Below are 25,067 nucleotides of genomic sequence, written 5' to 3'. Positions count from 1 at the left end.
TGCCACTGCCCCGTGCCCTCACCAGCTTCCCTCGGGCCCTGAAGAAGAGGCAGCCCTTCTTTTGCATCCAGTCGGGGGGCTCCTCCTTGTGCTCCTGGCTCCCTTTGAGTGACAGACACCCTTTCAGGGCTGGTTCCAGTCTCCTCTGGGGTTTTCACTTCTCCCTCTCCTGGATGCTTCTTGATAACAGGCCTAGAAAATCCTGTAGTAGAGAGACCATTGGCTTCTTATGCCTTTCCTCTTTGTCTCCCTTTCAAGACTTTGCTCAGGTCTAGTTCCACCCTGAAGCCTGCCCTGATATTCCCCTCCAGCCAGTGGCTACTTCTGGCTTCGACCTCCTTAGTGCCTCCCCTGTTCCAGTGCAAACTCCCATGCTTGCCTGGTATAAAAGAGGCTTTCAATAAATGCTCGAGAAATGAAGGAATGTGGCCACAGGTGTAGTGTAGGTGACATTCCTCCCTAGTTCGGTAGGTTCTCTGCTTAGGGGTTGTCCTAGGGAACCTCAAGGGCATCTCTCTCTCTCCCTTCCTGCAGACAGGGCCTCAAAGGGCTTCCCGACACCTTACCTAGCTTCGCTTTCTGCACCTGTCCACCAAGCAGCACTAATGCCTGTCTGTTAAGAGCCTTCGATAAGATAATACAAGCAAAAGCAATTGCACACTGCCGTGTATACTTCACCCCTGACCAATATGTAACTTCTGGGAGCTCAGTTTCCCCGTTTTTAAATGGAGACAATTCCCACTTCCCCATGTGTCATCAGGGGCAAATGTGCTGACACCAGAAGAGTGTCTCTGAGCCAGAAAATTTTGGCTGTTAGGATTGCCGCTCCCCTCACCTCTCCAGTGAGAGGGGTGTGAGGACTGAGCAGGGCTGGGAGGGGTCCTGGCTGCTGTGGCAGTTCCAAGGCTAGTGGCTCCTGCTCTGGGCTCTGGAGGCTGAGAGAATCAAGTACAAGAGCAGCTCTTGTCTCCAGCTGGCCTAGAGCTGAGCCTCCTGTGGCCCTGTCTGGCCCAGAACAAGGTCCTTCAGCCCCTGAGGCCAAGTGAGCCTTGTCCAGGGCTTGCTCCCACGCCAGCTCCTCCCCGGACCCCGCCAGTCCTGGGCTCTACTGCTAAGCTCTGAGGTCCCTTATGCTCAGAGGCTTTTTGCCAAGGCCCCACACCTGGCTGTCTACAGATGCCTGTCAGGTGGCCGTGTGCTTTCAGCCTCCTAGAGCCCTGTCTCTGGGCACTCCAGCCCGCTGGGGTGGCTGTGTCTGTCAGGGAGCGGGGTGTGTATAGGTGCATGTGCACAAGGGGCAGTGTGAGCTCTGACCGAGGTCCTCTCAGCTTGGGGAATGGAGAGGGAGCAAAAGGGAGGGGACATACTGGGAGAGCAGGGAGAACGAAAGCCCTCCAGAAAGGGAAGGGTTCAAGGCAGCTTCCCTCGCGTCGTCTCACCAATCCTCCCGAATTGTGGAGGCTTCATCCACACCTGACCGAGGAAGCTGAGGCTCCGAGAGCCAACCCTCTCCTCAACCTCTCGTCCTGTCCACCCCCCTAGACAGCCAGCCTTACGTCCTTTCTCTGCCTTTAAGCCCAGCCCTCCTCCATCTCCCCATTGTGTCCCCAAGTCCACCTTCCTACCTGGTGAAAACCAGCAGCCCCTGGGCAGAGAGGGGGAGGAATCAAGGCTCTTCCCAGGTTCCATTTCTAGGTGGAGCAGAGGGTCAGGGGTGACTGAGCATGTGTGTGCTTGGGTGTGATGCACACATATGCCCCTCTGAGAACACAGGGAGCCAGGCTCCTAGATCTGGTCCTCACCAGCCCTGTGACAGAATGGAAGTGGGTTGATGTGGCTCTTTCTCTTTCTCTCTCTCTCTCTCTCTCTCTCTCTCTCTCTCTCTCTCTCTCTCACACACACACACACACACACACACACACACACACACACACACGGAGCAGTCAATGCCGAGAAGACACAGCCCCTTGGGTACAAGTGAAGGTCAGCGTAGACGCGCGGGGTTACTGTGTGCGTGTTCATGTGTGCGCAGGCTTCTGTGGGCTCCGGACCCAGCCGCGCGGATCACACACCAAGGAACACAGCGCCCTCTGCTGGCCAAACAGCCCGCCGCTGCAACTTGTCCGCCCAAAGGCCTTGGACCCCTCTCGTCCTCTGGCCAGGCCAGGTGGGTGCCCCACCCACCCCTGAAGATCTGTCTCCCATAGGCCCACCGTTCACCTCCTTATGCTCTCCCTGGGGCCCATCCAGAAAAGGAACGCAGGTCGCTGCGCTGGAGGGAGAGGCCAGCCTCCCAGTCGTGTCTGTGCCTGTACCTGAGTCATGTGGGGACTAGAGGGGAAGGGATCCTCTCCCTTCTGCACCTCCTATCCTCCACCTCTATAGTGGACTGGGGGCAGCTGCTTCCTGGTGGCTTAGGCGACCCAGGCCCGTACCCCCATGTGGCTAGAGCCGGGACCCAGGACTTGTGTTAGAGGAAGCCTAGCAGCAGCGGATTCGGTGGACGAGGTCCCCCCCTGCTGGTCGGAGCGGGCATTTGCGGCCTGGCTCCATGGTAGGGGCCAGGGGTCGGATGAGGCAGGTGAGGTCTGGGAAGTCTGCTCCTCCTCACCCACGGTCCCTGGGGCTGCCGCTGGCCAGCCAGGGTCCATCGCTTCTCCCACCCCTTCTCAGTCCATCTCCTGGCCCTACTATCCCCTCCTCTTCCGAGGCAAAACTGAAGACCACGGGGAGAGGTGTCCATTCCAGAGAGAACCAGGAACTCGGGTTCAAACACCTGCAGGAGAGCAGAGGCCCAGAACCAGAGTGTGGCTGGGGTCCCAGATGTGTATGCGCTGGTTTCTTTTCGCATTAGTTTATTGAGCACTGACTCCGAGGTGCTTGGTCCTGTTTGCACCAGCATTTTCCTTCCATCTACTGTCTCATTTAGTGCTCAGAACAATTTATGAGGTGGGTACAAGTATGCCCATGTTACAGATGAGGTAATTAAAACTCAGCCTGTGTTACCCAAAGTTGCAAAGCAGGATTTGAGCTCCAAGCCAGACTCCTTAACTATGACGCAGGACTGTGTCCCGAGCTGCTCATCTGCACGACTTCCACCATTTTTTCCCACAGAGAGCCGACTGGTCCCAGGAATCTCACTCCCTTCATCTTAGACCATTCCCACAGCAACCCTGTGAGGGAAGCATTTTTAAACCTTGTTTTATAGCTGAAGAGATGGAGACTCAGTGAATTTAAGGCGGCTGCCTAAAGAGTGTCAGTGACAAGGGGACAGGCCAGATAAGAGCAGAGCTACAGGCCTACCGGGGAAGATGGTGGGAACAGTGGCTGGCAGAGGCAGGAGAGAGGAGGCCCAGGAAAAGGCTGGACTGGCTGTGGCTTCTGGGTATGTGTGTGGGGCGGACAGGGGTTTTTTCCCTCTGACTGCAGGCTCCCAGCATGGCACCTTTTTGGAAGAGTGAGGTGTACAGAGGGGAGTCCAGGGCTGTGCCTCCTCCGTGATGACAGACCTGGCTGATCACCCCCTTGGCATCTCAAGGGGCTGCTGGCTAGTTCACTTCTCCTCTCCCCGGCCTGGCACTCCCTGGCCCCAGTGCCAGGCCCTCCTCAAGTGGCCCAGACTTGACATAGCTGAGATGGGAGGGGCAAGCAGGCGGGTGGCTTGGTGAAGACCCCTCCTCTGCTCTCATGGCTCGCTCCTGACCTCTTGCTCTATTTCCATATTTGGTCTCTCTCCCTCACCCTCTCTCTTCCTGACCTCGTCTCTATGACTCTCTAAGCCTCCCCTGGCCTCTGCTTCCCTGTCTATCCACAGAGAACTGTGGAGATCATGGGGAGTGTAGGGGATGATGAAGAGGAGACATTGTCCAGAGGGACAGAGGTGTCCCAAAGAGAGGCTCTGGGGAGAGATGAGGGAGAACATCAATATCAGTGGTTTATTGGGAAGCCCCTACCCCAAACACCAGCAGCCCTGCCCCGTGCATTCTTGAGCAGAAATAAATAAGGCAGCATTTAATGAACCGGTCTGTCTCCCTCCTAAGGCAATCTGGGGAGGGGTGGCCTTTGCTGTCCTAGGGACTAGGACCCCTCCGGTTCTTGAGGAGGGGTGGAGGAGGGTGGGGGCTTGCACACTGCAGGCCAGCCCCCCTCTTCCTGGCCTGGCCCCGGGGCAGCCTGTAAGCTTGGTGGTACTTTCACAGTCTCTGAGGTCTGACCTCAGGGCAGCAGTCTGCCCTGTCCCAGAGAGACCCTTCCCCATCAGTCCCCAGTCCCTGGCCCCTGCCCCTGCCCGAGTCCCATCATGGGTTCCTGCTCCCATCCCTAACTGTGAAGCTGGGGGAGCCAGCACCTCCAACCCAGCCCAGAGGACCCAGCGTGGGGGAAGGAAGCTTTGCTGTCATATATATATATATACACATATATTTTTTTTCCCCTGAGGTTCAGGGGCTGAGGGTCTGGCCCGTGCCTGACACTGGTCAGCGGGCGGTCAGCTCCATGGTCTTCTTTCGCTCCTCTCGCTGTTCCTCCCAGTCCTCCTCAGGCTCATACGTGCCCTTGACGATGGCCACGCGCTCGCTCAGGCTCAGGGAGTTGGGGAAGAGCAGGTAGAAGTAGAGGATGGCAGCCAGGATGGCCCCCACAATGGGCCCTACCCAGAAAACCTGGCGGGGGGGGGGGGAAGGGCAGCATCAGGGAGCTGAGTCTCAGGCCTCAGAGACCCACAGCTCCCCCTGCAGAGGACAGACCCATGGGCCCTCAGAGAAGATGGATGTACAGAGTTCCAGACCTCCAGAGCGAGAGACTGTCTCCTGACTCAGGAACAGATACGCTGATACCCTATTCTCCAGGGACAGGGACATGGACCACAGACACTCAGATCCTCAAAGGAGACAGATCCCCAGAAGGACAGCACCCCCCCCCCCAACCTCACCCTAAAGAGAGACAAATGACCCTTCAGAGGAAACAGACATATAGATCCTCAGAGAGACAACAGAACTCTCGCTTCCACATAGGAAGAGAGACCCTGAAGAGAGGGAACGTGAGTTCTCAGATAGATTGTCCAGAGGGACAGGCCCACAGGAGGGAAGACCCTCCCAACCCCTCAACAGGAGCAGATAAATAAAACATCAGAGAGGACAGACACACAGATATGCCACCTTCCATGCCCCACCCCAGAAGGACAAACACAAAATCCTCAGAGATCAACACAGAGGAACAGAACTTCCCCTCCCTAGAGGGACAGACACACATAGTCCCCAAGCTACCCCGGTCCTTGTGCTGGCTGCATCCCATCCCCTTCTGTATCCCGTCCTTTCTCCAGCCACACCTCCCAGGGCCACCCCCAAGCTCTGGGCCCACAGCATCCAGACAGTCCTGGGAGCTCCTGGCCAGGTTTTCAGGCTCTCATTGCCAGGGAGCCAGGGGAGGGCCCAGACTCACCCAGTGAGCGGGGCTGAAGCGCTTCATGACCACTGCAGGGCCGAAAGAGCGGGCTGGGTTCATGGAGCAGCCAGTGAAGTAGATCTGGACAGAGAGAGGCAGGTGGTGAGGAGGGCAACATGCTTGTCCACTCCTAAAGGCCTGGTCTCTCCCAGGGTCACCCAGAAGTTCAGGGGCTCAACCAGGTCTCTGACTCAAGTCTCCTGGTTCCTAGGCTGGTGACCTCTCCCTCCACAGGTCCCTCCCTATGCGCCACTCTTTCTTCTCAAGTCCTGTGCTTGGACTTGATTTCCTGCCTCCACCCCAACTCCCACTTACTCCCATCTTTCCTCAGGCTAGAGAAGATTTGGGGGCATCCAGCCTGGGACAGGGTACGGCCGCCCCACTCTAGGCCTTAACTGCTGGGATGTTGCGCGAGGGCCCTTTTATTTGCCTGAGGGGCTCCGCACAACTCCAGCCAAGTGGCAGCATTGCTCACCCCCACGAGGTGGCCCAGTGTGACAGACAGGCCGATGGACAGGGCTGGAGAGCCCACAGGACTGGTGCGGCGGGAGTCCGTGGAGGAGAAGACGCAGAGCGCCAGCTGGAAAGTCAGAATCAGCTCCACCACCATAGCTTGACCCTGTGTTGTGTTGTTGTTGAGCTGAAAGGGGAGGGTGGGTTAGAACATCTGCCTTCTAGCTCTATGGCCAGCGGCTTGGGGGATGGCACTTTTCGCCTCCACGGACACGGACAGCCAGGGCACCGGGAAGCCAAGCCTTGCGCACGGAGAGGTCATTTGCTGAAGAGATTATATACTTCGTGGGGTGTGCAAAGCTTAGGGCACAGGCCTGTGGCCGAGGAGCAGAGTGTGAGGGGAGCCTTTCTTGGACAAGGTCCTGCCAACGGTTCTGCCCAGTCCCAACCCCCACAAGCTGGCATTTACCCTCCCTCCTGTGGGCAGCTACCCAGTTTGCCGACTGCACCCCCTGCCTGCCTCCCGCCCGTGTCTGACCCGCTGCCAGTGCCAGCCTCAAACCCGTCTCTCCGGTGGGGCTGACTCACAGTTTGACAATGGTCGAGAAAATCCTCCTCTGTGTTTGATTAATGAACCCAGTTTGCATGGGACATGGGGACTGAATCTGGGACTATGGGAGGGGGTGGAGGCAGGGACCGGGAGCAGGAGCCCATATTCAACAGACCCTACGCAGTGACACCACATTAGGGGCTTCCCAAGCATGGATTCTAAATGTAATCCCCTTGGCACCTGCTGTGGTGGGTTATGACCACCCCCATGTAATGGCTGAGAAAAATGAGACCCAGAGGAGCCAGGGGCACCCAAAGCCAGGATTACAACCCATCTCTTTCTGATGGTTCCACGAAACCACTACAATAAGGAGCGGGACAGGAGCAGGGAAGGTCCCAAGGGGAAGGCAAAACTCCGGTTTGAGACACGAGAAAGCCGGAAGTTTCCGGCAAGAAAGGAGGGACAACAGGCAACAGGAGAGGCTTCCCGGGAAGAGCTGCAGGAGGGGAGTGGGCAGGGGAGGGGTGCATGAACCAGGGAGGCTGAACAGGGAAACACACCAGCCTGGAGACTCATCTTTCTGCCCTTCCTGGCAAGGGTGTAAGTGGCTCATTCTGTGGCACCCACCCTCAAGATGGGCTCTAAGGCCCTGGTCAGGAGCCCACCCCAGGGTCCCTGCCCCACCCTAGCCCCGTGGTCACTCACCGCGTTGATGGCCAGATTGCCACGGGCATTGATTGGTGCCAGCCCATAGAGGATGCCGGCCCCGGCAATGGCACCCACCAGCTGGGCCACCACATAGAAGACAGCCCGGAGCAGGGAGATCTGGTTGCCCACTAGGAGGGCCAGGGTGATGGCGGGGTTGATGTGGCCTCCGCTCACGGGTCCCAGGGCCTGGGCCAGGGTGCCTATGGCCAGGCCGAAGGCCAGCGAGATCTGCAGGATGCTGGGCAGCGCCGACGGCCACTTGAGGGCCGAGCCAAGGCCGAAGAAGACGAAGATGAGGGTGGCCAGGAACTCCGCGAACACGGCCTTGAGGAAGGCCACGGAGCACACCTCTTTCTTCATGGTGGCCGCGGGGGCCTGGCGGCGGCGGCCGCGGCGGGGGACGCCCGTCGGGGCTGCGGCGCAGGGGGCGGGGGGCTGGCTCCCGGACGCGGCGCGCTCTGCGGCGCCCACTGCGTGGCTAGCGGCCTGGCACGGACCCGGCAGGGGCGCGCTATATAGAGGGCGGGCGCCCTGCGGCGGGGGGGCGCGCGCGGGGGAGCAGTGGGCGGCTCCCACGCCCGGGGCGCAGCGCGGCGCGCAGGGAGGGAACCTGGCGGCCACCGCCGGCTCGCCGCTGCCCCGGGCCCGGCGAGCCCCCGGCCCGGCGCCCGCCCCCCCGCCGGGGCCGCAGCGGACCCGCCCGGGCCACGTGACCCAGGCGGCCGTGTAGACCGGCCGGGTGGCTGGGGACCCGCGCATGGTGCTCCCCGGGCGGCTCCTGCGCTCTCCTCCGCGCTGCTTGTGCCGGCTCCCTGTGAGACTTCTCCGGTTCCGGCCTCGCCGGGCCGACTGTTCTCGGGCCGTCTACCTCCGCTGGCCTTCTATCTCCGTCCTTGGTCTTCCCCTTTTCTTCTCCTCGGGTCCTGGGTCCAGCTCCTCCTTTTCCTCCTGCGACCCGGGCATCCTGACCCGGCCTCACTCCCGGCAGGGCTGGAATGATGCGATTCCCCAGAGGGCAGCTCCACTCAGCTCCCTGCCCGGCGATGGCGGGGGCGGGTGGCCGGGCTGGGCCGTGCGGGGCGGTCCGGCCGTCGTGGGCCTCTCCCTGGCCAGGCCAGGCCAGGCTGGCTTCCCGGGTTGGAGCGGGGGCGTTTTGGGAAAAGCGGGCACAGTGCCAGCCTGTCCTGCGCTCGGCAGTCCTCGACGCCCGGTAGCCCCAGGAGGCGCCCTCTCCTGGGCAGCCCTGCCAGCCCCTCCGGGGGTGCAGAACTCGGGATTCCAGTGAGTCCTGAAGAGGGTGGCGGCTGGGAGTTCACTTTGTCCATGGGACGGGAGGGAGCATGACCGGCTTCGGTTTTGTTTTGGGTCAGAGACGAGCCCCTGGAACTAGGGGTGGGGGGTGCTGGCGCACCACCGACCTCCTGCGCCTGGTCTTGGCCTCTCCTGCCTTCCTCCTGGAGTCCCCTACTCTGGATCCCAGGTTTTCCCTCTCCTCCTCTGCTGCTCACCTCCTCCTTTCTGTCTTCTTGGTCTTCTCTTCCTTCAAACCCTCACTCAGTCTTGATTCCTCTCCCTCTTGCAATCTCTGCTCTGCTCTTTTTCTCCTTCGGTCTCTCCCTCCAAAACCTGTCTCTCTCTTTCAGACTTCTTGTCTGTCTCTTCAGTCTCTCCACCTGCCCTTCTCCCTCTGGCAGTCTCTTCCTCTCTCCGTCTGTGTCTCAGTCTGCCTCATGATCTCTTTGTCCCTGTGTCTCGTTTGAGTCTCTGCCTCTTAGGCTCTCTCTCTGTCTTTCTCCTTCCAGTTTTCCTTCTTTCCCCCTTCTTCTTTCCTTTTACAGTCTTAGCCTTAGGCTCTGGCTCAGTCTCTCTTCACCTCTGTTTCTATCTCTTCTGTTTCATTTCCCTTTGCCTTTTAATTTGTGACTTTCTTTGTTTCTGTCTCTACCTCAGTTTCCATGTCCATCTCTATTACATGTGGTCTTTTCCAGCCCTCTCATCCCTGGACTGGGTGACACTTTCTTCCAGCTCCCACCCCCATCCTCCTGTCCTTCTCCCTTCTCCCTGAGCTCCCAGCTGCTCTCCACCGGCCCTCTCACCCCTCCCTCTTCCCAGTCTCAGGTTAGACACGTAGGGAATGAGGCTGGAGGGCCCTCCAGGGTTTGGAGGAGGGGCAAGGGCCCACCCCCAGGATCCCTGGAGAGGAGTTCCACTAAAGACTCCACCATCTGCTACTACCAGGCGTCCTTGGGAAGCACTCAGCCCAGTGCCCAGTACTGAGTAAGGCTCAGTAGAGTTTCCTCATGTTGTGTGTGTATGTGACTATAATTTTCCAAGTCCCCCGAGGGCTCCACGTGGAGCTATGCAGAGGGTGCAGCAGAAGGAGAAAACAGGTACCCTTCTGGTAGTCTGTCCAGCGGGGACGAGGGGGAGGGGCCCGGAGGAAAGCCAAAGACCTGGAGGAGCGGGCTCTGGGCTCCGTGGCAGCTAAGAGGCCAAAGAAAACAGGGACCAAAGAAACCCCGCTATTGTTCCTCCTCAGTTCCGTGTTTCCTCCCAGAGCAGCTCCTCCTCCACTTCTCTCCTCTGAAGGCAGAGGTCTGTCTGTCCTTTCTGCCATGGGTCCTGGAGCCCTGCCCCTGGAAGAGCATAGCAGCTGTGCCCTGGATTTTCACCTGGGTTTGGGGCTGAGGGCAGGCCTGTCCCAGACTGGAAAAATGACCCTGATGACCCCCCACCCCCCACCCCAGGCCTCAGAGGGCACAACTGGTCACGTTTCCAAGGCCTGTGCCTGAGGTCCGTCCGTCTCTCTCCAAACATCAGGGTTGCTCTGTTCCAAGGTTGTCACGAGAAACTACTCTAGCTACTAGGTCCTGGAATTGTCTTTGCCCTGAGAACTTGGGCCCTGCCTTGCCAGCCCCAGAGGAATGCTTTCCGCGACCTCTCTGGGCTGGGAAATAGATCTCCCCGTGTGCGGCAGGGAGAGTTAGAATCTCTCAGGGAGAGCTCCCTTCCCTCCTCTCCCGATATAGGGACCCCTGTATTCCCTGGAACAGGTAGAAATGGTAGGGTAACTGGCAGCAGATATGCCCCTGGGGCCCCACCCACTCCCCAGCGTTGAGAAGAATCATTCATTCATTCCACAAGGGCTTACTGAGCAGTCGCTGTTTAGCAGGCACTGTTCTAAGCACTGGGGATATAGCCAAGAGCTAGCAGACTACCTGACTGCCTGGGGGAGTGAACATTCTAGTGAAAGGAGACAGACGATAAACAGTGGACACATGTAAATTAGTGTGATAAAATCTGGTAAGTGCTATGGAAGCACAGAATATGGTAAGGGGGCTGGGCAGGCTGGGATGGGAGTGAAGGTTTCTTGAAATTTTCAATGGGGTGTCAGTGTAGGTCTTATTGAGAGGCTGACATCTGAGCAAGCACTTGAAAGAGGAGAGGGGGAGATCCAGGCATATATCTGGGAGAAGAACATTCCAGGCAGAGGGAACAGCCAGGGTTACTGGAGCAGAGAGAACACCAGAAGAGCATAAGGAGGTGAAGACAGAGGTGGCGGAGGGGGGCAGACCCGTGCACCACCAAAAGGCCTGCAGGCTTCACTGGAGAGAAGGAAGAAGTCACTGAGCTGAGGACTGGTATGGTCTGACAAAGTGGGTTTTTTTTTTTTTTTTTAATGTTTATTTCTAAGAGAGAGAGAGAGGGAGCAGGGGAGGGGCAGAGAGAGAGGGAGGGAGACAAAGGACCTGAAGCAGGCTTTGCATCGTCAGTGCAGAGTCCCGTGTGGGGCTCGAACTCACGAACTGTGAGATCATGACCTGAGCTGAAGTCGGACGTCTAGCTGACTGAGCCACCCAGGTGGTCTGACAAAGTTTTTTAACTTTTTTTTTTTTTTTTTTTTTTTTAACAACAACTCCTTTGCTGTTGTGTTGAGAAGAGACCAGAGGGACAGGAATAAAAGCAGGTAGGCTCCTATCCAGGGAGAGGTGACAGTGCCCTGGACCTGAGTGGAGGTACTGAAGGCAAGTGATGGGATTCTGGATCCCTCAAAAAGACAGCACTGACTGGAACCCCTGATGGAGCCCGTGTGGCATATGAGAACAAGGAGTCAAGGTGACTGGAGCTTTTTGGCCTGTGCAGCTCAAAGACAGAGATGTATCTGTTGAGGTGGGGAGGACGGTGAGAGGAGCAGGTCTGGGGAGCAGAGCAGGTCAGTTTCAGACATGTTGAGTATTAGGTGTTGTCCCAGACCATGGAGCTCCCTGTCCTGACTTTCCGACACGGTGCTACAGCCAGCACGAGGAGACCAAAGGGGACCGTTCTTTGCTCTCTCTGAAGGACACACAGTTTGCCCATATCTCGGTGCTCTCTCCATGGTGCCACCTGGGTCACAAAGCCCAGGGTGCCCATTTTGGCCAGGTTGGCTGTGGGAATTTGCCACCACAGGCTACCTTAGTTGAGTTGCTTATTCAGCATTGAAATTCCTTCTGGACCATACCTAACAGCAGCTCTGGGGAGCTCATGACACGTGAGAGACGCCAGTCTGTCTTCTGGCACTTTGGACGATATTGACCATTTCTAAGTTGTGGAAGAAATAGCACTTATTGGCAAATGAGCATTTATTGAGTGCTTACTATTTACAGTGCACTGTGCCAGACAAGACAGAGGAGGGAAGATAGATAGGAGAATACCATCCAAGAGCCGGAAGGAGCCCTGCCCCCAAAGGGCTTACAGTCTTGCCTGGGAGGCACTGCATATATACAGAATCACAGCTTAAAGATACAAGACAACGTCAAGGCAACATTTTGCAGGCACAAAGTGAGGATGTGGGAATGGGTGCTTCTGGGACCTGGTGGTCAGCCACCTTTTCCCTTTAGCTCAAAGCCCTCTCTGTCCCCAGCTCAAGGACCTGGAAGCCTAGCCACCTGCCTCCATGGTGCCCTGCCTCTGTCTGGTTCTGAGTGTGTCTGACCTCCATCCTCCTCCGGCCTGGGAGCTTTTCAAGGGCAGAAACCAGCCTGGTGTTCTTTGTCCTTTACTCCCTACCCTGCTGTGGCCGTCCCCAAGAGATCGTGTCCATCACAAGACAGAGGGCTGGGCTTGGACAGGCTCAGGGGCTCCCAAGAGGGAACCAGGACTTGCCTCAGACCAGACCTGGTCTCCTGTGAGTTCTGCAGGGACAGACCATGGGCTTTTGAATAAGAAGGCCTGAGTTCAAGCCTTGGCTCCACTACATTCAGCTGTGTGACTTTAGACCAGTCTCTGAAATGCAGTTCCTTAATCTATAGAATGGGAAGAACGATATTTGTTCCGCCTGTCTCACAGGGTTGGGAGATAATCACAGGAGATGATAGGGATTGTGCCGGAAATGTTAAAAGCCCGCGTAGCTGGAAGTCATTGTCCTTCTCTAACCCACCTGAAGTTTTAAGAGGAATAGATGAGCCAGTGCATATAACACACCCAACAAACTGGTTGGGACACAGGAGATGGTCAGTTGGCATCGGGTCCCCTCCATCCTCATCACTTTGAGTCCTGCTTCGACCTCTGACCTTAGTGACCCCGATCTGAGCAATCAGGACAGGAATTTGTGGGGATGTCACATCTGGCTCTAGGGGAGGTGCAATCCAGGAAGTGGAATAGACATAGAAATTCTTGGCAACTTCCGGGGGGATCTGCTGGGGTGAGGTAGAGTGGGGATGAGGTGCCCGAGACACGTTCAGGCTTGGCTCACAGCTCAGTGCCTTACTGCCTTTGAATGTCCAGAGCAAGGACACTCAGCTACCACGAGTACAGCCCTGGAGGTTAGCTCTTTAGTCTCTGATATAACCCCTCCCCTGGTAGTGAGTAGTGAGCCAGGTGGCTGTCACCAGCTGTCTGGGGTTTGGAACAATCATCTTCATAGCACCTGTGGCCCAGGGCAGCCTTTTTGTGACCCCAAAGGGAGCTTTGGTCGAGGAAAAGAGAAAGAAAAGCATAGATGAGGATGTGGTCACAGTCACACAGATGTTCCTCATACCCAGTCCATCTCAGAAGGGAGTGGAGGTCAGGAAGGGGCTGGAGACTCTGGTGCACAGTGGGTGCTTGGTGCCCTGTGGGACAGACACAGATAAAAGCCTTGAAAGCATGGAGGCAACAGTGCATGGAAAAGGGGGCTGAAGATTCGACTCTTAGGTTAGCTTTGCAGCAGGCTGGAAAGGGAGGGAGAGAATGGATGGACTGAGTGGTGGAAGGAAGAAAATGGGAGAACAGGCAGGGGGTGCTCAGGGTCAGGAGAGGTTAAGAGGCTGGACGGGGAGGGGGCCAGCCCCAAGCCCACCTCCTTCTGCCTGGGCTCCCAGGGCTTTCCTTGGCACTGACCGCCAACTAAAGAAGGTACAAGAGGCCGAGGATCGGGCCCCTTCCGTATTCTCCCCGCAGGAAGCGGAAATAATGAAATAATCTCAATAATGCGTGCTAATGGTATGAGGAATTACAGTTCACACAGCATCTTTACATGCATCATCTCACTTAATCCCAGTTAATCTCATTTGAGAACCATTGCACTGGCCTGGAAATTTAGAAGCCCAGGCTCTAGACACAGACCCACCTCTGCCTGGACAGGTCATTTCCCTTCCGTGGTCCTGTCAGTGCTAGGCTGCTCTCCCCCCAGTAACTGTCCTATGGTAGAAACTTAAGGGGGGGAAGAGAAGAGAGGTTCCTGGGGAGGAAGAGCAGTGCCTGGGGAGGGCGCCTGTGATCTGGGGCCTGAATGCCTTGCCCAGCCAGCCATCGAGGAGCTAGAGCGTGCTGGGAGAGAGGGCTCACTTGCGAAACAGTGTCTCCTTTCACCAAGTGTCTGGTTGCAAATCTCCTCTCCCCAAGACAAAGGCCAGGGGCCCACAGAGGGCTTTTGTTTTCTCTGCCACAGGCTAATCTCCGGGGCTGGAGACCCCTGGAGACGGGGGTCTCATGCACGCATGTGGGGGATGTACACACACATACAGGCATGCGCACACATACGCCCGCTTCCTTCTCCGAAGAGGTCTTCCCTCGGGCCATCCTTGGCCACCCAACCCTGCCTTTTTCCAGAGGCCACTTCTAGGGGAGCCATTCTCTGGTTGATATTTCTGTCTCTAGCAGTGGATGTTGGCAAATCTTGGGGCCCAGCGCTGCAGCCCAGGGGAATTTTCCACGAGAGGCAGGGTAGGGGTTGGCAACCAGGGCCCTCCCCTCCCTTCAGCCCTCTTACAGTGGCCTCTGGACCTTCCCCTTCCCCTCTCCTGGGGAGCACTCTCTTAGAGCTCCTGCGGGTGATCAGACTGCAGAAGAAGTGGATTTATTGCGGGTGGGGGAGGAAGGGGTCCAGAGGGGAGTGAGAGGTTGCCACCCAGTACACTTGCACCAACACAGGCACAGCCGCTCACACTCAGGAGCGTGCACAACCGTGCACTTGGGGACAGAGAGGCACTCACACTTGCCCACTAGCAAGACCTGACGCGCCATTCCCAGACCCGCCTCCCCAGCAGTACCCGTGTCGGCCCCTCCACAGCCTCCCTTTGCCTGCCGGCCTTCCGTCCCCAAGCGTCCAGCTCCCTGCAAGGGGCCAGAGGTCGACTACTCGCTGCCTGCAGCCTGGGGACAGGCGTGGGGGGGGGGGGGCGGGGGAGGGGGAGGAAGGGCTGCCGGGCTCACCGCCACCCCGCAGCCCCGGCAGCGGCTGCTCGGTACCGGGGCCGGCTGCGGACCTGGGGAGAGGAGGGGCGGGGCGGGCGGCCCGCAGGCAGTCATTCGGCGCTCCCCCGAGCCGGGGGCGGGGGTGCCTCGGGGCCGGGCGGGCGGCGCGCTCAGGCCTTGCTGCCCCGCGGGAGGCTCTGCGGCGAGTGCAGCTCCACCGACTGCCGCCGCCGCACCTCGCGCTCCTCCCAGTCGGCGTCGGGCTCCAGCCCCTTGAGCACGGCCAGGCGCTCCGCCAGGCTCTTGGCCGGCGGGAACAGGACGTAGTTGTAGAGCAGGGAGCCCAGGATGGCGCCCACCAGGGGTCCGATCCAGAAGACCTGGGGCGGGCAGAGAGGACGGTCGGCGCGGGGGACAGTGGGCACGGTGGGCACGGTGGGGCCGAGCCCCGACTCCGCCGCGCCCTTCAGCCTCGAGACGCGCTCCCCACCCCAACTTCGTGTTGAAAGGTGTGTGTGTTGGGGGGGTGTCTCCCGCGCGATTAATGCAGTCATCGGCGGATTGGCTTGGTAATGACAGCTGCAGCTGTTGGGGAGGACGGCTCAGGGGGAGGTTCGAGGTGCGAATTCCAAGCGGACTGTGTGTGCCTCAGTTTCCATGCATGGTAAGAATGCCTACCTCCTAGGGTGGCCGTGAAAACTAGAGCAGTTAGTATTTGCAAAGCACCTAGAACGAGGCCTGGCACATACTAGCCCTAGGTAAGCCTAAATAATAAAAATACACGTGTGTAGCTGGTATCAGTATGACCACTTGTGGAGCTTGCGGTGCCCTGTGCGGAGCTGTTTCACACCTCACTTAAGTAACTTCGCTTAACTCTTCCCAAAAGCCTATGAGGTTAACAACTGCTGCTATCCTCACCTGCAGATGTGGAAACTAAGTCTTGGGCATCACACCGGAGGGAGGAACCCACTGCTCCCCCGGGAGGAGGGGAGGCGTGCCAAGGGTTTACTGAGCTGTGAGCCCACTCTATTCCAGCCCTCGCTGAGATGGGGTTCTTCGGGAAAGGGAAGGCAGGGAGGGAGGTTTCGGCCATTACCCAGTGGTCATCAAACTTGCCGGTGACAACAGCAGGAGCCAGGGAGCGGGCGGGATTCATGGAGCAGCCAGTATAGTAGATCTAGAATGGGAGGCGGGGGTCAGAGAAGAAAGGAAAGGGAGAGGATGGGGGTGGTGCGGGGAGTCCTTGCACCCCTCTGCAGTACTTGGCCTCCATCGAAAGGGAACCCCCCCCCCTCGGGATGGGCAATTAGTCCATGTATTTACAGAGCTCTGTATTCATTGGAGACCAGAGTGAGACCTGTTCCTTTGGGGTGTCTGGGAGTCAAAGCTTCTGAGATGTGGCCACGTGCCCGTCCCTCTGGGGAGTTCTGTGTATCAGTCCCTCTGGGGGGTCTTTGTGTCTGTCACTTTGGGGGGGGGGTTTCTGTGTGTCTATCTCCAGAGTGGTCTGTGTGTCTGCTTCTGTGGGGAAAGTCTATATGTCTGTCCCTCCAGGGAGGCTGGAAGCAGTGGCCATGACCTACCCCAAGGAGGTGGCCCAGGGTCACAGAGAAACCGATGGAGAGGGCAGGCGTGCCCAGGTTGTCTCCGCGACGCTCGTCTGTGGAAGCGAAGATGCAGAGCACCAGCTGCAGGGTCAGGAAAAGCTCCACGGTAACGGCCTGGCCAGCTGTCGTGTTGTTGTTGAGCTGGGGAAAGAGAGGGGGGAAGGGAGCACTGAGCAGGCTCCCCACTCTGGCTCCCTCCTCCTCCTGCCCATCTGCAGTTGAGGCTCCAGAGAGGCTTCTGGGCTGGGGCTGGAACACCTGGGCTTATCAGCCACCTTAGCCCAAATGAATGATGGCTTTTTCCTGGACTGTGGCCCAAAGGCAGGGGGATGGATCCCAGGAAGGCTTGTGGTCCCCAGGCCAGAGGTAGAAAACTGACTCCATACCCGTTGGACTTAGGGGCTGTGGTCGTGTGCCTGATGTGAGAGGAAAAGGATGCTGAGGTCTAGAATTTGTTTCCTGAACAACAGGGAAGAGGTTTTGACTGCAGTGGGAAGCTTTAGGGCAGGTAACAGAAGGGCCTTCCTTGCTCTCTAGGCCATTAAGATACTGGTGTAACAAGAGGTCTGTCGTCTTTCTTCCTGCACAGGACCCCCAGCAAGGGTCTTGGTTCTTGGGTCTGGGGATGGTCCTAGGGCATCCCCTCACCCCGTGAGCCCAGGGTACAACTCTTTCCTTTAACCTTGCCTGTTCCCCTTGATCTTGCCTGCTTCATACTGCGTTTCAGACCTCAGTTTTGCCCCGTGGATTTGTTTCCTGCACATTCTGTGGAGGGTGGGGTGGGGGCGCTGGTGCCCTATACTATGATGCCTCCACACCCATGTGGGGAGCCCACGGTCCCAGTAGACCCTGCCTTGGGTAATGAGAGAACTTGGGGCTGAGCAAAGAGGCAATTTCATAACCGGGCCGCACCCAGCACTGGATTTCTCCCTTGGTTTCGTCATCCTGTCCTACACCCTGCCTTAGGGCACTGGGCACTGCACCTGTTGGCACTGTGACAGCTCTTAGCTCCCACGCTCCCTCTCCGGGCCCTGAACCTCCACCCCTGGGCCCTAGCCATTGGGCCGGCCCCCTTGGGTCTCTAGGGTCTAACCTCAGTCCCCCCTGTGTCATCCAATGTTAGAGCCTCTAGTGGGGGCCAGCGAAAAGAGCTTCAAAGGCAGATACTTTGGATGCCTGTAACTTGCCATAGGACTCTACTTCCTTCAGCCTCAGTTCATCCTTCTGTCAAATGGGATAACAAAACAGATGCTGGAAGACTGTGCGAGGACTGGAAATGACAAGGGCAGAGCCCCAGCCCCATTCTCGCTGTTAAATGGCTTTTCTGAGGAAGAGGTGTAGACGTGGATTTGGTGTCAGACGGCTCTGTGTCCACTTGCAGGTGCTGACACCAGCTAGTTCTGTGATTTGAGTCACTGAATGCTGAGCCTCAGCTTACTAATTGGGGTAGAGGTATCACAGAATTCATTTTACAGCATTGTACCAAGAGGTAGGTGATATCCGGCCTGGCACAGGAGAGGTTCACATCAGTGATGTCTTCCTGGTGGCTAGCTGGCCTTTCCAGTGACCTCCGAGGACACCTGGAACAGCCTTGGGGGTCATCTAGCTCTCTAGCCTGAGGCCGACCCAGCCCCACTGCTGCCCCATTCCAGCCAGGCAGGGTTCGCCCTAGTTCCTCAAGATGTTAATGCTGAGCAGTGACTTGGGGGATCCTCCCCAGACCTTTTCTCATCCCTGAGACCCCAGCCTCATCATATTTTCCATTTTGAAAAAGAAAGAAATTCCCCAACTGGGACACCTCTTCCCCTTGCGTGAGAAGGGGCCACCTGTGCAAAGGAGGCGGTGGCCACAGAGACTGTGGAGGACCCTTCGGAGACATCAGAGCTTTTATCCAGTGGCCCAGGGATAGAGCAGGCCAAGAAAGGCAAGAGATTGAGGCACGAAAGAGGCACTTGCTGCCCTGGCTGGGGATGGGGGGGGGGGTGCGTGGAGCAACAAGTGTATTGAGGGGACATAGACTATGTCCCCCCCACCTGTGGCCTCAGGTGCCGGGGCGCTGCACAGACCTAGGAGAGGTGGAGGGCGGGAACGTGGAGGGGGAGGGATTGTGGCTTCCCCCTGAGCTCCCAAAGTGCCTAAGGTGTCCAAATAACCACTGTTCGTGTAATCAGCAGTTAGTCACGGGCTCTGGGGACCTTCTCCAGGGTCTGGAGAGACCTTGCCCCTTCAGCCTTCCCTTGACTTTTGTACTTTCCCTGGTACTGACAAACTTTTGGCCCACCTTTTCCTTCTCTGAGCCTCAGTTTCCCTGTTTGCTAAACAAGTCTTAGCTGATGGCCCAGTCTGGGTTTGAAGGCTGGCTCTGGCACTCCCCCCTTTCTGAACCTCGGTTTCCACATCTTTAAGCCACAGATGTACGCATCCCTACCTTGCAGGGCTGTTGTGAGGTGTCACCATGTGGCCTGTGAGGAGTACCTGCCATGAAGCTCACGCACGGTAGACGCCGAAGAAACATCGGGTCCTTCTTCCCTCAAGAAGACCCTTGGGACTAGCGCTCCGAGGTTCCTCCCGGTTCAGAAAGCAGAGCCGCTTTGGGACCTCGTCTTCTGCTGAGTTCTAGCCCAGCCCTCACTGTATTGCAGGCATCGAGTCAACAGAAACCCTGATGCTCTCTTCCTCGGTGAGGCTCGGGGCAGAAGGTGCTGGCAGACCCTGCCTGTATCCTGCCTCTGCTCTGAACTTACTGCTCCTTCCACCCTGACTCCCTTATGACACCAGTGTTCCTGGCTCCAGCATCTCTCCCTCCCTCCCTCCATCTCTCTCTCCCCCCACCCAGACCTTCACCCAGATCTGGTCCCTCCCATCTCACCCTGTACGAGGGACTCCCCAGGGTCTGCCCCTTACGGAAGGGGTGAAGTTCTGGCTACTCACTGCATTAACAGCCAGGTCCCCTCGGATGTCTGGTGGCGTAATCTCATGGAGCAGAGCAGCCCCTGCCACAGCCCCCAGCAGCTGGGCGGCCACGTAGAAGGCAGCTCGGAGAAAGGAGACGTGGCAGCCTACTAGGCAGGCCACAGTCACGGCAGGATTGATGTGAGCCCCACTGACGTGGCCCAGAGCCTGCACCAGGGTGCCGATACCCAGGCCGAAGGCCATGGCGATCTGCAGCACAGAGGGCAGAGCCTTTGGCCAGTTGAGGGCCGAGCCGAGGCCAAAGAAGACGAAGAGGAGTGTGGCCAGGAACTCTGCAAACACCGCCCTGGAGAAGGCTATGGACCGGAGTTCCCACATGCTGTGAGGCCTTCTGGGGGCTGGCCCAGCAGTCGGAGTGGAAGGAAGCTTGTGGAGTGCTCTCTCGTGTGCTTTCCCTCTCTCACTCACTCTCTTGCTCCCTCAGGGTCTCTGGGGAGGCTGGGCTGTGGGCATTTATAGGGTTCTTCCATCCTGGATTCGGACACGTGAGGTAGAGGTGGAGTTTGGGCCATTACCTTGTCTCTGCTGTGGCTGCCTCCTGCCCCCACTCCCCACCCCTGCCCACCCGCATGCCTATCACCCCATCTTGGCCTTCACAGCTGAATAATGTTCCCCATTAATGAGCTCCAGATAAGGACTGACGTCCCCTGGTTTTTCCGTGTTTGTTCCCTGGTTACCCCAGGGCTGCTGCCCCAGGGCCTCCCCTACCCCCACTGGGTCTGTGAATGGGGATTCTCTCAGGGGCTTGTGCCAAACCCCCTCCCTCTGACCCAAACTGTTGGTCAAGGCAGGGACAACGCCTCTCCCAAAACTGACCATGAGAGAGGATGTCAGTGCTACCCCTTCTCGTGATTGGGAAGTCCTTCCTGTCGTTAACCTCCAATTATTCCCTCTTGAAGGGGATGGAAAACAACTAGTTGGCTTGTGACATGAACCTTCCAAGGCATAAAGGTTTTGTCTCTTCTGTGCTCGCTTTCTTGCAGTCAATTACCCGTAAGTCATTCAGCTTTACCTGCTCCCCGGAACCCCAGCCAAAGAGCAGCTCCCATAGCCTAGAGGGAGGGAGTGGTTTCAGTGGCATTAGGACCCTGGCCCTGGGGACTGGGGTCAACCTGGGGTTGACTGAGGAAGCTTTGGGCTTCCGTTCCAGCATCACCCTGCCCCATCTCTGTGATTTACCCTTTCTTGTCCATCTCTGTGAACAAGGGGTAATAAACTTACACGGGGTTGGGGTTTGGATTAAGTGAAATAATGTGAAGTGCTCAGAGCTGCCCTGGCCCACGGTAAGCTGTCAGTGAATATCAGCTATTATTCAGAGCATTATTTAGACTCTGAGGAGGAGAACAGGTCTCCCAAAACTCACATGGCAGGGTCCCAGAAGCTGTGACAGGTTGTAGGCACCCCCTGGAGCTCAGAGCCACCCAAGCCACACGGGCAGGACGTTTCTGTGGGCAGTGAGCTGTGCAGGCTCAGGGAGGCTGCAATGATCGATAAGCGACTCTTCGGCTTCGGTGCCCACTCAACCCAGCATCTGGGCAATGCCACCTCCCACCGTCACTGCTGCTCTGGCCTGGGATCTAGGAGACTTTTAGGTCTGGGCGTCCCTAGGGCCCACTCCCCTGCTCTTCCCTAATCCCTCTGGCCCTGCTCCCTCTGCTGGGGACCCAAAGGCAGGGTCAGGCTCAGAGTGCTGTTAGGAAGACTGGCTCCGGACCCTGCTCTACTTCCCGTCCAGAGGGTCCCCAGGCAGGTCACAGTCCCAGGAACAGAAGTCTGGGAGGGATTGGAGATGCAGGATGGAGCCCCTTAGATGGACCATGCACCCCTTCTGGTCTCTCCTCTTTGGTCGAGGTGTTTATGATCTTGAGGGACAGAGAGAAGGAGTGGCCTGATGACCCTTGATTCTGGGCAGGACCTCCCCTCATTTAATCAAGTGATAATCTCTTCCCTCCCCAGAAATGCAGAAGAGGTGCATTTCTCTCTGTAAACCCATTAATTCCCAACCAAATTTGTGTATGTGTGGGTATACACACGTGTGTGTATGTATATCCGTGTGCATATCCGTGTATATATGTACACGTGTGTAGGTGTGTGTATGTATTTATGTGTGCTTGTGTGTATGCATGTACGTGTGTGTACATGTATGTAGGTATTGTGTGTATGTGTGTGTGTGTGTGTGTGTGTGTGTGTGCATGTGTGGCCATTCAGTCACAGTCATAAATTTGGAACCCAATGGGATTGTGGAGGTCATCTAGCCTATGGATCTCACTTTACACATTAGAACCTGAAGTCCAGAGAGACTGAGACTTGCTCCCATTCTGGTCTGGGCCCAAGACTGGACGCCAACCACGACTGGGCTACTTGTGCAGTGCATTCCTTGTGAGCTGGGGAGGGGGACGGTGTTCCTGTCAAAGCCGGGGGGGGGGGGGGAGGGGTTCAAGCTGTGGTTCCTGGTGGGCAGCGGACCTCCCCCAGGGGAGTGCTGCATTTTATCTACAGTGACCACCACTCCGTGTCTTATGAGCTCCAAGGTGCCATCAGCTGTCTGATGCACCACTAATGAGTATTAGAGAAATCTTTCTTGGAAATGAATTGTGGTGATGCTTTGCCCAATAATGTGTCTGTATTAACACCACTTATCTGGCACTTATAGATGGTTGGAATGGGAAGGTTTATGTTATGTGTGTTTTGCCACAGTTAAAAATAATTTTCAAAAGCAGTGAAGGAAGGGGTCCCGGGCTGGCTCAGTCGATTGAGCATCTGACTTCGGCTCAGATTATGATCTTGCAGTTTGTGAGTTCGAGCCCTGTGTTGGGCTCACTGCTGTCAGCTCAGAGCTCACTTCCTATCCTCTGTCCCCCCCCCACCCCTCCCCTCCTTGCGCTGTCTATCAAAAAGATAAATAAACTTTAAAAAATATTTTTCAAAAAAAGCAGTGAGGGAAACTGCCCCCCCAAATGCTTTCTTACCAATTTTTGTTTTGTACGTAATGAAGGAAGTCTTTCAGATTTATTTAGATATCAGGTTTTTTTTAAAGTCAAAATCATTCTTATGCATGTATCAAAAAGGAAATGAGAGGTAAAACAAGTTGGCTAAAACAGTCCCCAAATGTCTTCACATTCAGAGTCCAACTTTCCTAACTTTCTTTTTGATTTTTTTTAAAGTAGGCTTCATGCCCAGCATGGAGCCCAATGTGGGGCTTGAACTCATGACCCTGAGATCAAGACCTGAGCTGAGGGGCGCCTGGGTGGCTTACTTGGCTAGGCATCCGACTTTGGCTCAGGTCATGCTCTTGCAGTTTATGAGTTCAAGCCCCGTGTCCAGCTCTGTGCTGACAGCTCAGAGCCTGGAGTCTGCTTCTGTGTCTCCCTCTCTTTGCCCCTCCCCCACTCACACTCTGTGTTTGTGTGTGTGTGTGTGTGTGTGTGTGTCAAAAATAAATAAGATAAACATTAAAAAAATTTTATTAAAAAAATAAAGACCTGAACTGAGATCAAGAGTCGGACACTTAACCTCCTGAGCCACCCAGGTGCTCCCCTAAATTTCTTTTTTGATTCAGAGTCCTTGATGTTTTCCTACACAACACCCTCTGTGCTATCAGGAGGACAGTGATGTACCATTTCTTATAAGACTGTCCACTACTGTGTCCAGAATTTCTTCCCAAGCTTCAGACACTCCTTCCGGCAGCTTTGTCCAGGCCTTTTCTTGCTTCACACGTGACTGGCAATCACTTGGCCCTCGTCTCAGTGATCAAACATAACACAGTTACATCTACCCCTGGGACTCTTCCTTTCCCGAGCCCCCTAAGACACCTGGCTATTGTTTTGCAAGAAAATATGGAATGGTGGTCATCTTTGAGTAATAACCACTTGCCTCACTAATGTTGAATTCTTGCTGTGCTCTTCTGTTTCCATGTCTGACTGTATACACAAAAACTCTGTTTAACTGCTAAACCACAGTGTAACCTTGCTTTCCCCAGTTTTACTGAGAATTAATTGACCCACGTCACTGTAGAAGTTTAAGGTGCACAGCTTGATGGTTTGATTGATGCATATTGTGAAATGATTACCACAATGGGTTCAGCCAATATCCAACTTCTCATATAGGTACAGTAAAAAGAAACAGAAGAAGGAAAAGTATTTCCTTGTAAGGAGAACTCACAGGATTTACACTCAACAACTCTCCTATGTACCGTGCGGCAGTGCCGGCCGTAGTCATCACGTTGTGCCTTCCGTCCTACTTATCTTATAACTGGGAGTTTGTGCCTTTGACCACCTCCCTCCTGCTCCTTCTCCCCCCTGCTCCTCCACACTGGGAACCACAACTCTGATCTCTTTTTCTATGAGTTTTGTGTTTTTGTTTTAGATTCCGCATATAAGTGAGATCATACAATATTTGCCTTTCTCTGACTTATTTCACTTAACATAATGTCTTCAACTGAGATCCATATTGTTGCGAATGGCAGGATTTCCTCATTTTTATGGCTGAATAATATTCCATTGTGTGTATGTGTATATATATAAGTGTGTGTATTTTTATGTGTATATATAGGTATGTATGTATGTGCATGTGTGTGTGTGTGTGTGTGTGTGTGTATCTATATATCAGTCTTGTTTATCCATTCATCCACTGATGGACACTTCGGTTGTTTCCATGTCTTGGCTATTGTGAATCATGCTGCAGTGAACATGGGGGTACATATCTTTATGAGTTAGGGGTTTTGTTTTTAGGAATGAGAAGGCACGAGACTCACCTGAGCAATTTAATTATTTTTATTTTTTAATGTTTACTTATTTTTGATGGGGGGGGGGCGGAAGGGCAGAGAGAGAGGAAGACACAGAATCCAAAGCACCTCCAGGCTCTGAGCTGTCAGCACAAAGCCCAATGCAGGGCTCAAACTCGAACCATGAGATCATGACCTGGGCTGATCACCTGAGGAATTTAAATATGCATAGGCAGTGCCAGCCATTCCCAGCTGCTGTAAGACACCACAACTGTAAGAGGCGTTAAAATGAGGATAAAAGTTACACCTTAGAAGTGATGAAATGCAGCAGTTGAAATATTAAATATTAGCGCTCATTCTGTTGTGTGCTGCTCTAAACATTCCTATAAGTGTTAACTCTCTTAACCCTGACAGCAATCCTAGGAGCTAAATATGATCATCCCAGTTTTTAGAGATGAGGACAATGAGACAGAGAGGTTAAATGATTTTCCTGAGGTCACACAGCTAGTAAGGGTGGACGCAGAGTTAGAACCCCAGGGGTCTGGCTTCAAAAGGACTTTTTTGATTGTGAAAGTGAACCCCTACCTCACCTTCTGAACCCATCAAGATGGGAAGGAGGTGAAAAAGAAGTCTAAAGGACTCTGGGTGATAAAGAAACAAGGATTTGTGTATCATCTGCTGGTGGCTTGAAGGAGGGGCTGAGAGCCTGGGAAGGCGGAGGTGGGGAGAAGGAGCCTGTGGGGAGCAGGGCCTGTGAGGAGGCCCCATGTGGAGCACAGGGACAGAATTCAGGACTGGTGCTGTCTGACAGCTGACATAAGGTGTGTTTCCTGCTCTGTGCCTTCCATTCCCCCCACAAGGTCTGTAAAAGTGGGTCACACTTCCGAGCGTGTGAGGCTAGACCTTCAGGGGATGAGGGAGGAGGGACAGGGCAGGTCCATGGTCAGCTGGAGTG

At 55.7% G+C, this 25,067-nt stretch overlaps 2 protein-coding genes across 2 annotated transcripts; both read right to left on the bottom strand.

The window, feature by feature from the left end:
- Positions 1 to 3,914: 3,914 nt before the first annotated feature.
- On the bottom strand, positions 3,915 to 7,601 carry AQP5 (aquaporin 5). Its single transcript, XM_042946466.1, has 4 exons — positions 7,151 to 7,601; positions 5,918 to 6,082; positions 5,440 to 5,523; positions 3,915 to 4,661 (listed from the first exon to the last, which is right to left on the bottom strand). Exons 1-4 carry the CDS (start codon positions 7,511 to 7,513, stop codon positions 4,476 to 4,478), a joined length of 798 nt encoding a protein of 265 aa, XP_042802400.1. The 5' UTR covers positions 7,514 to 7,601; the 3' UTR covers positions 3,915 to 4,475.
- A 7,378-nt stretch (positions 7,602 to 14,979) lies between these two features.
- Positions 14,980 to 20,297, bottom strand: AQP2 (aquaporin 2). The gene is made up of 4 exons (XM_042944540.1): positions 19,348 to 20,297; positions 16,393 to 16,557; positions 15,906 to 15,986; positions 14,980 to 15,189 (listed from the first exon to the last, which is right to left on the bottom strand). Exons 1-4 carry the CDS (start codon positions 19,705 to 19,707, stop codon positions 14,980 to 14,982), a joined length of 816 nt encoding a protein of 271 aa, XP_042800474.1. The 5' UTR covers positions 19,708 to 20,297.
- Positions 20,298 to 25,067: the final 4,770 nt, after the last annotated feature.

This window comes from Panthera leo, chromosome B4 (genome assembly GCF_018350215.1).
Source record: "Panthera leo isolate Ple1 chromosome B4, P.leo_Ple1_pat1.1, whole genome shotgun sequence".
In the NCBI taxonomy this organism is placed as follows: Eukaryota; Metazoa; Chordata; class Mammalia; order Carnivora; family Felidae; genus Panthera; species Panthera leo.
This window is presented reverse-complemented; position numbering and strand designations above follow the sequence as displayed.

Coding starts and splice junctions, on each gene's coding strand:
- AQP5 (XM_042946466.1), bottom strand. CDS start 7,513: ATGAAGAAAGAGGTGTGCTCCGTGGCCTTCCTCAAGGCCGTGTTCGCG. Junction 5,524..5,917: donor CACTGGGCCACCTCGTGGGG/GTGAGCAATGCT, acceptor CTCTCTGTCCAG/ATCTACTTCACTGGCTGCTC. Junction 4,662..5,439: donor GCTTCAGCCCCGCTCACTGG/GTGAGTCTGGGC, acceptor CCCCCCCGCCAG/GTTTTCTGGGTAGGGCCCAT.
- AQP2 (XM_042944540.1), bottom strand. CDS start 19,707: ATGTGGGAACTCCGGTCCATAGCCTTCTCCAGGGCGGTGTTTGCAGAG. Junction 16,558..19,347: donor GGGACCTGGCTGTTAATGCA/GTGAGTAGCCAG, acceptor CTCTTTCCCCAG/CTCAACAACAACACGACAGC. Junction 15,190..15,905: donor GCAAGTTTGATGACCACTGG/GTAATGGCCGAA, acceptor TGCCCGCCCCAG/GTCTTCTGGATCGGACCCCT.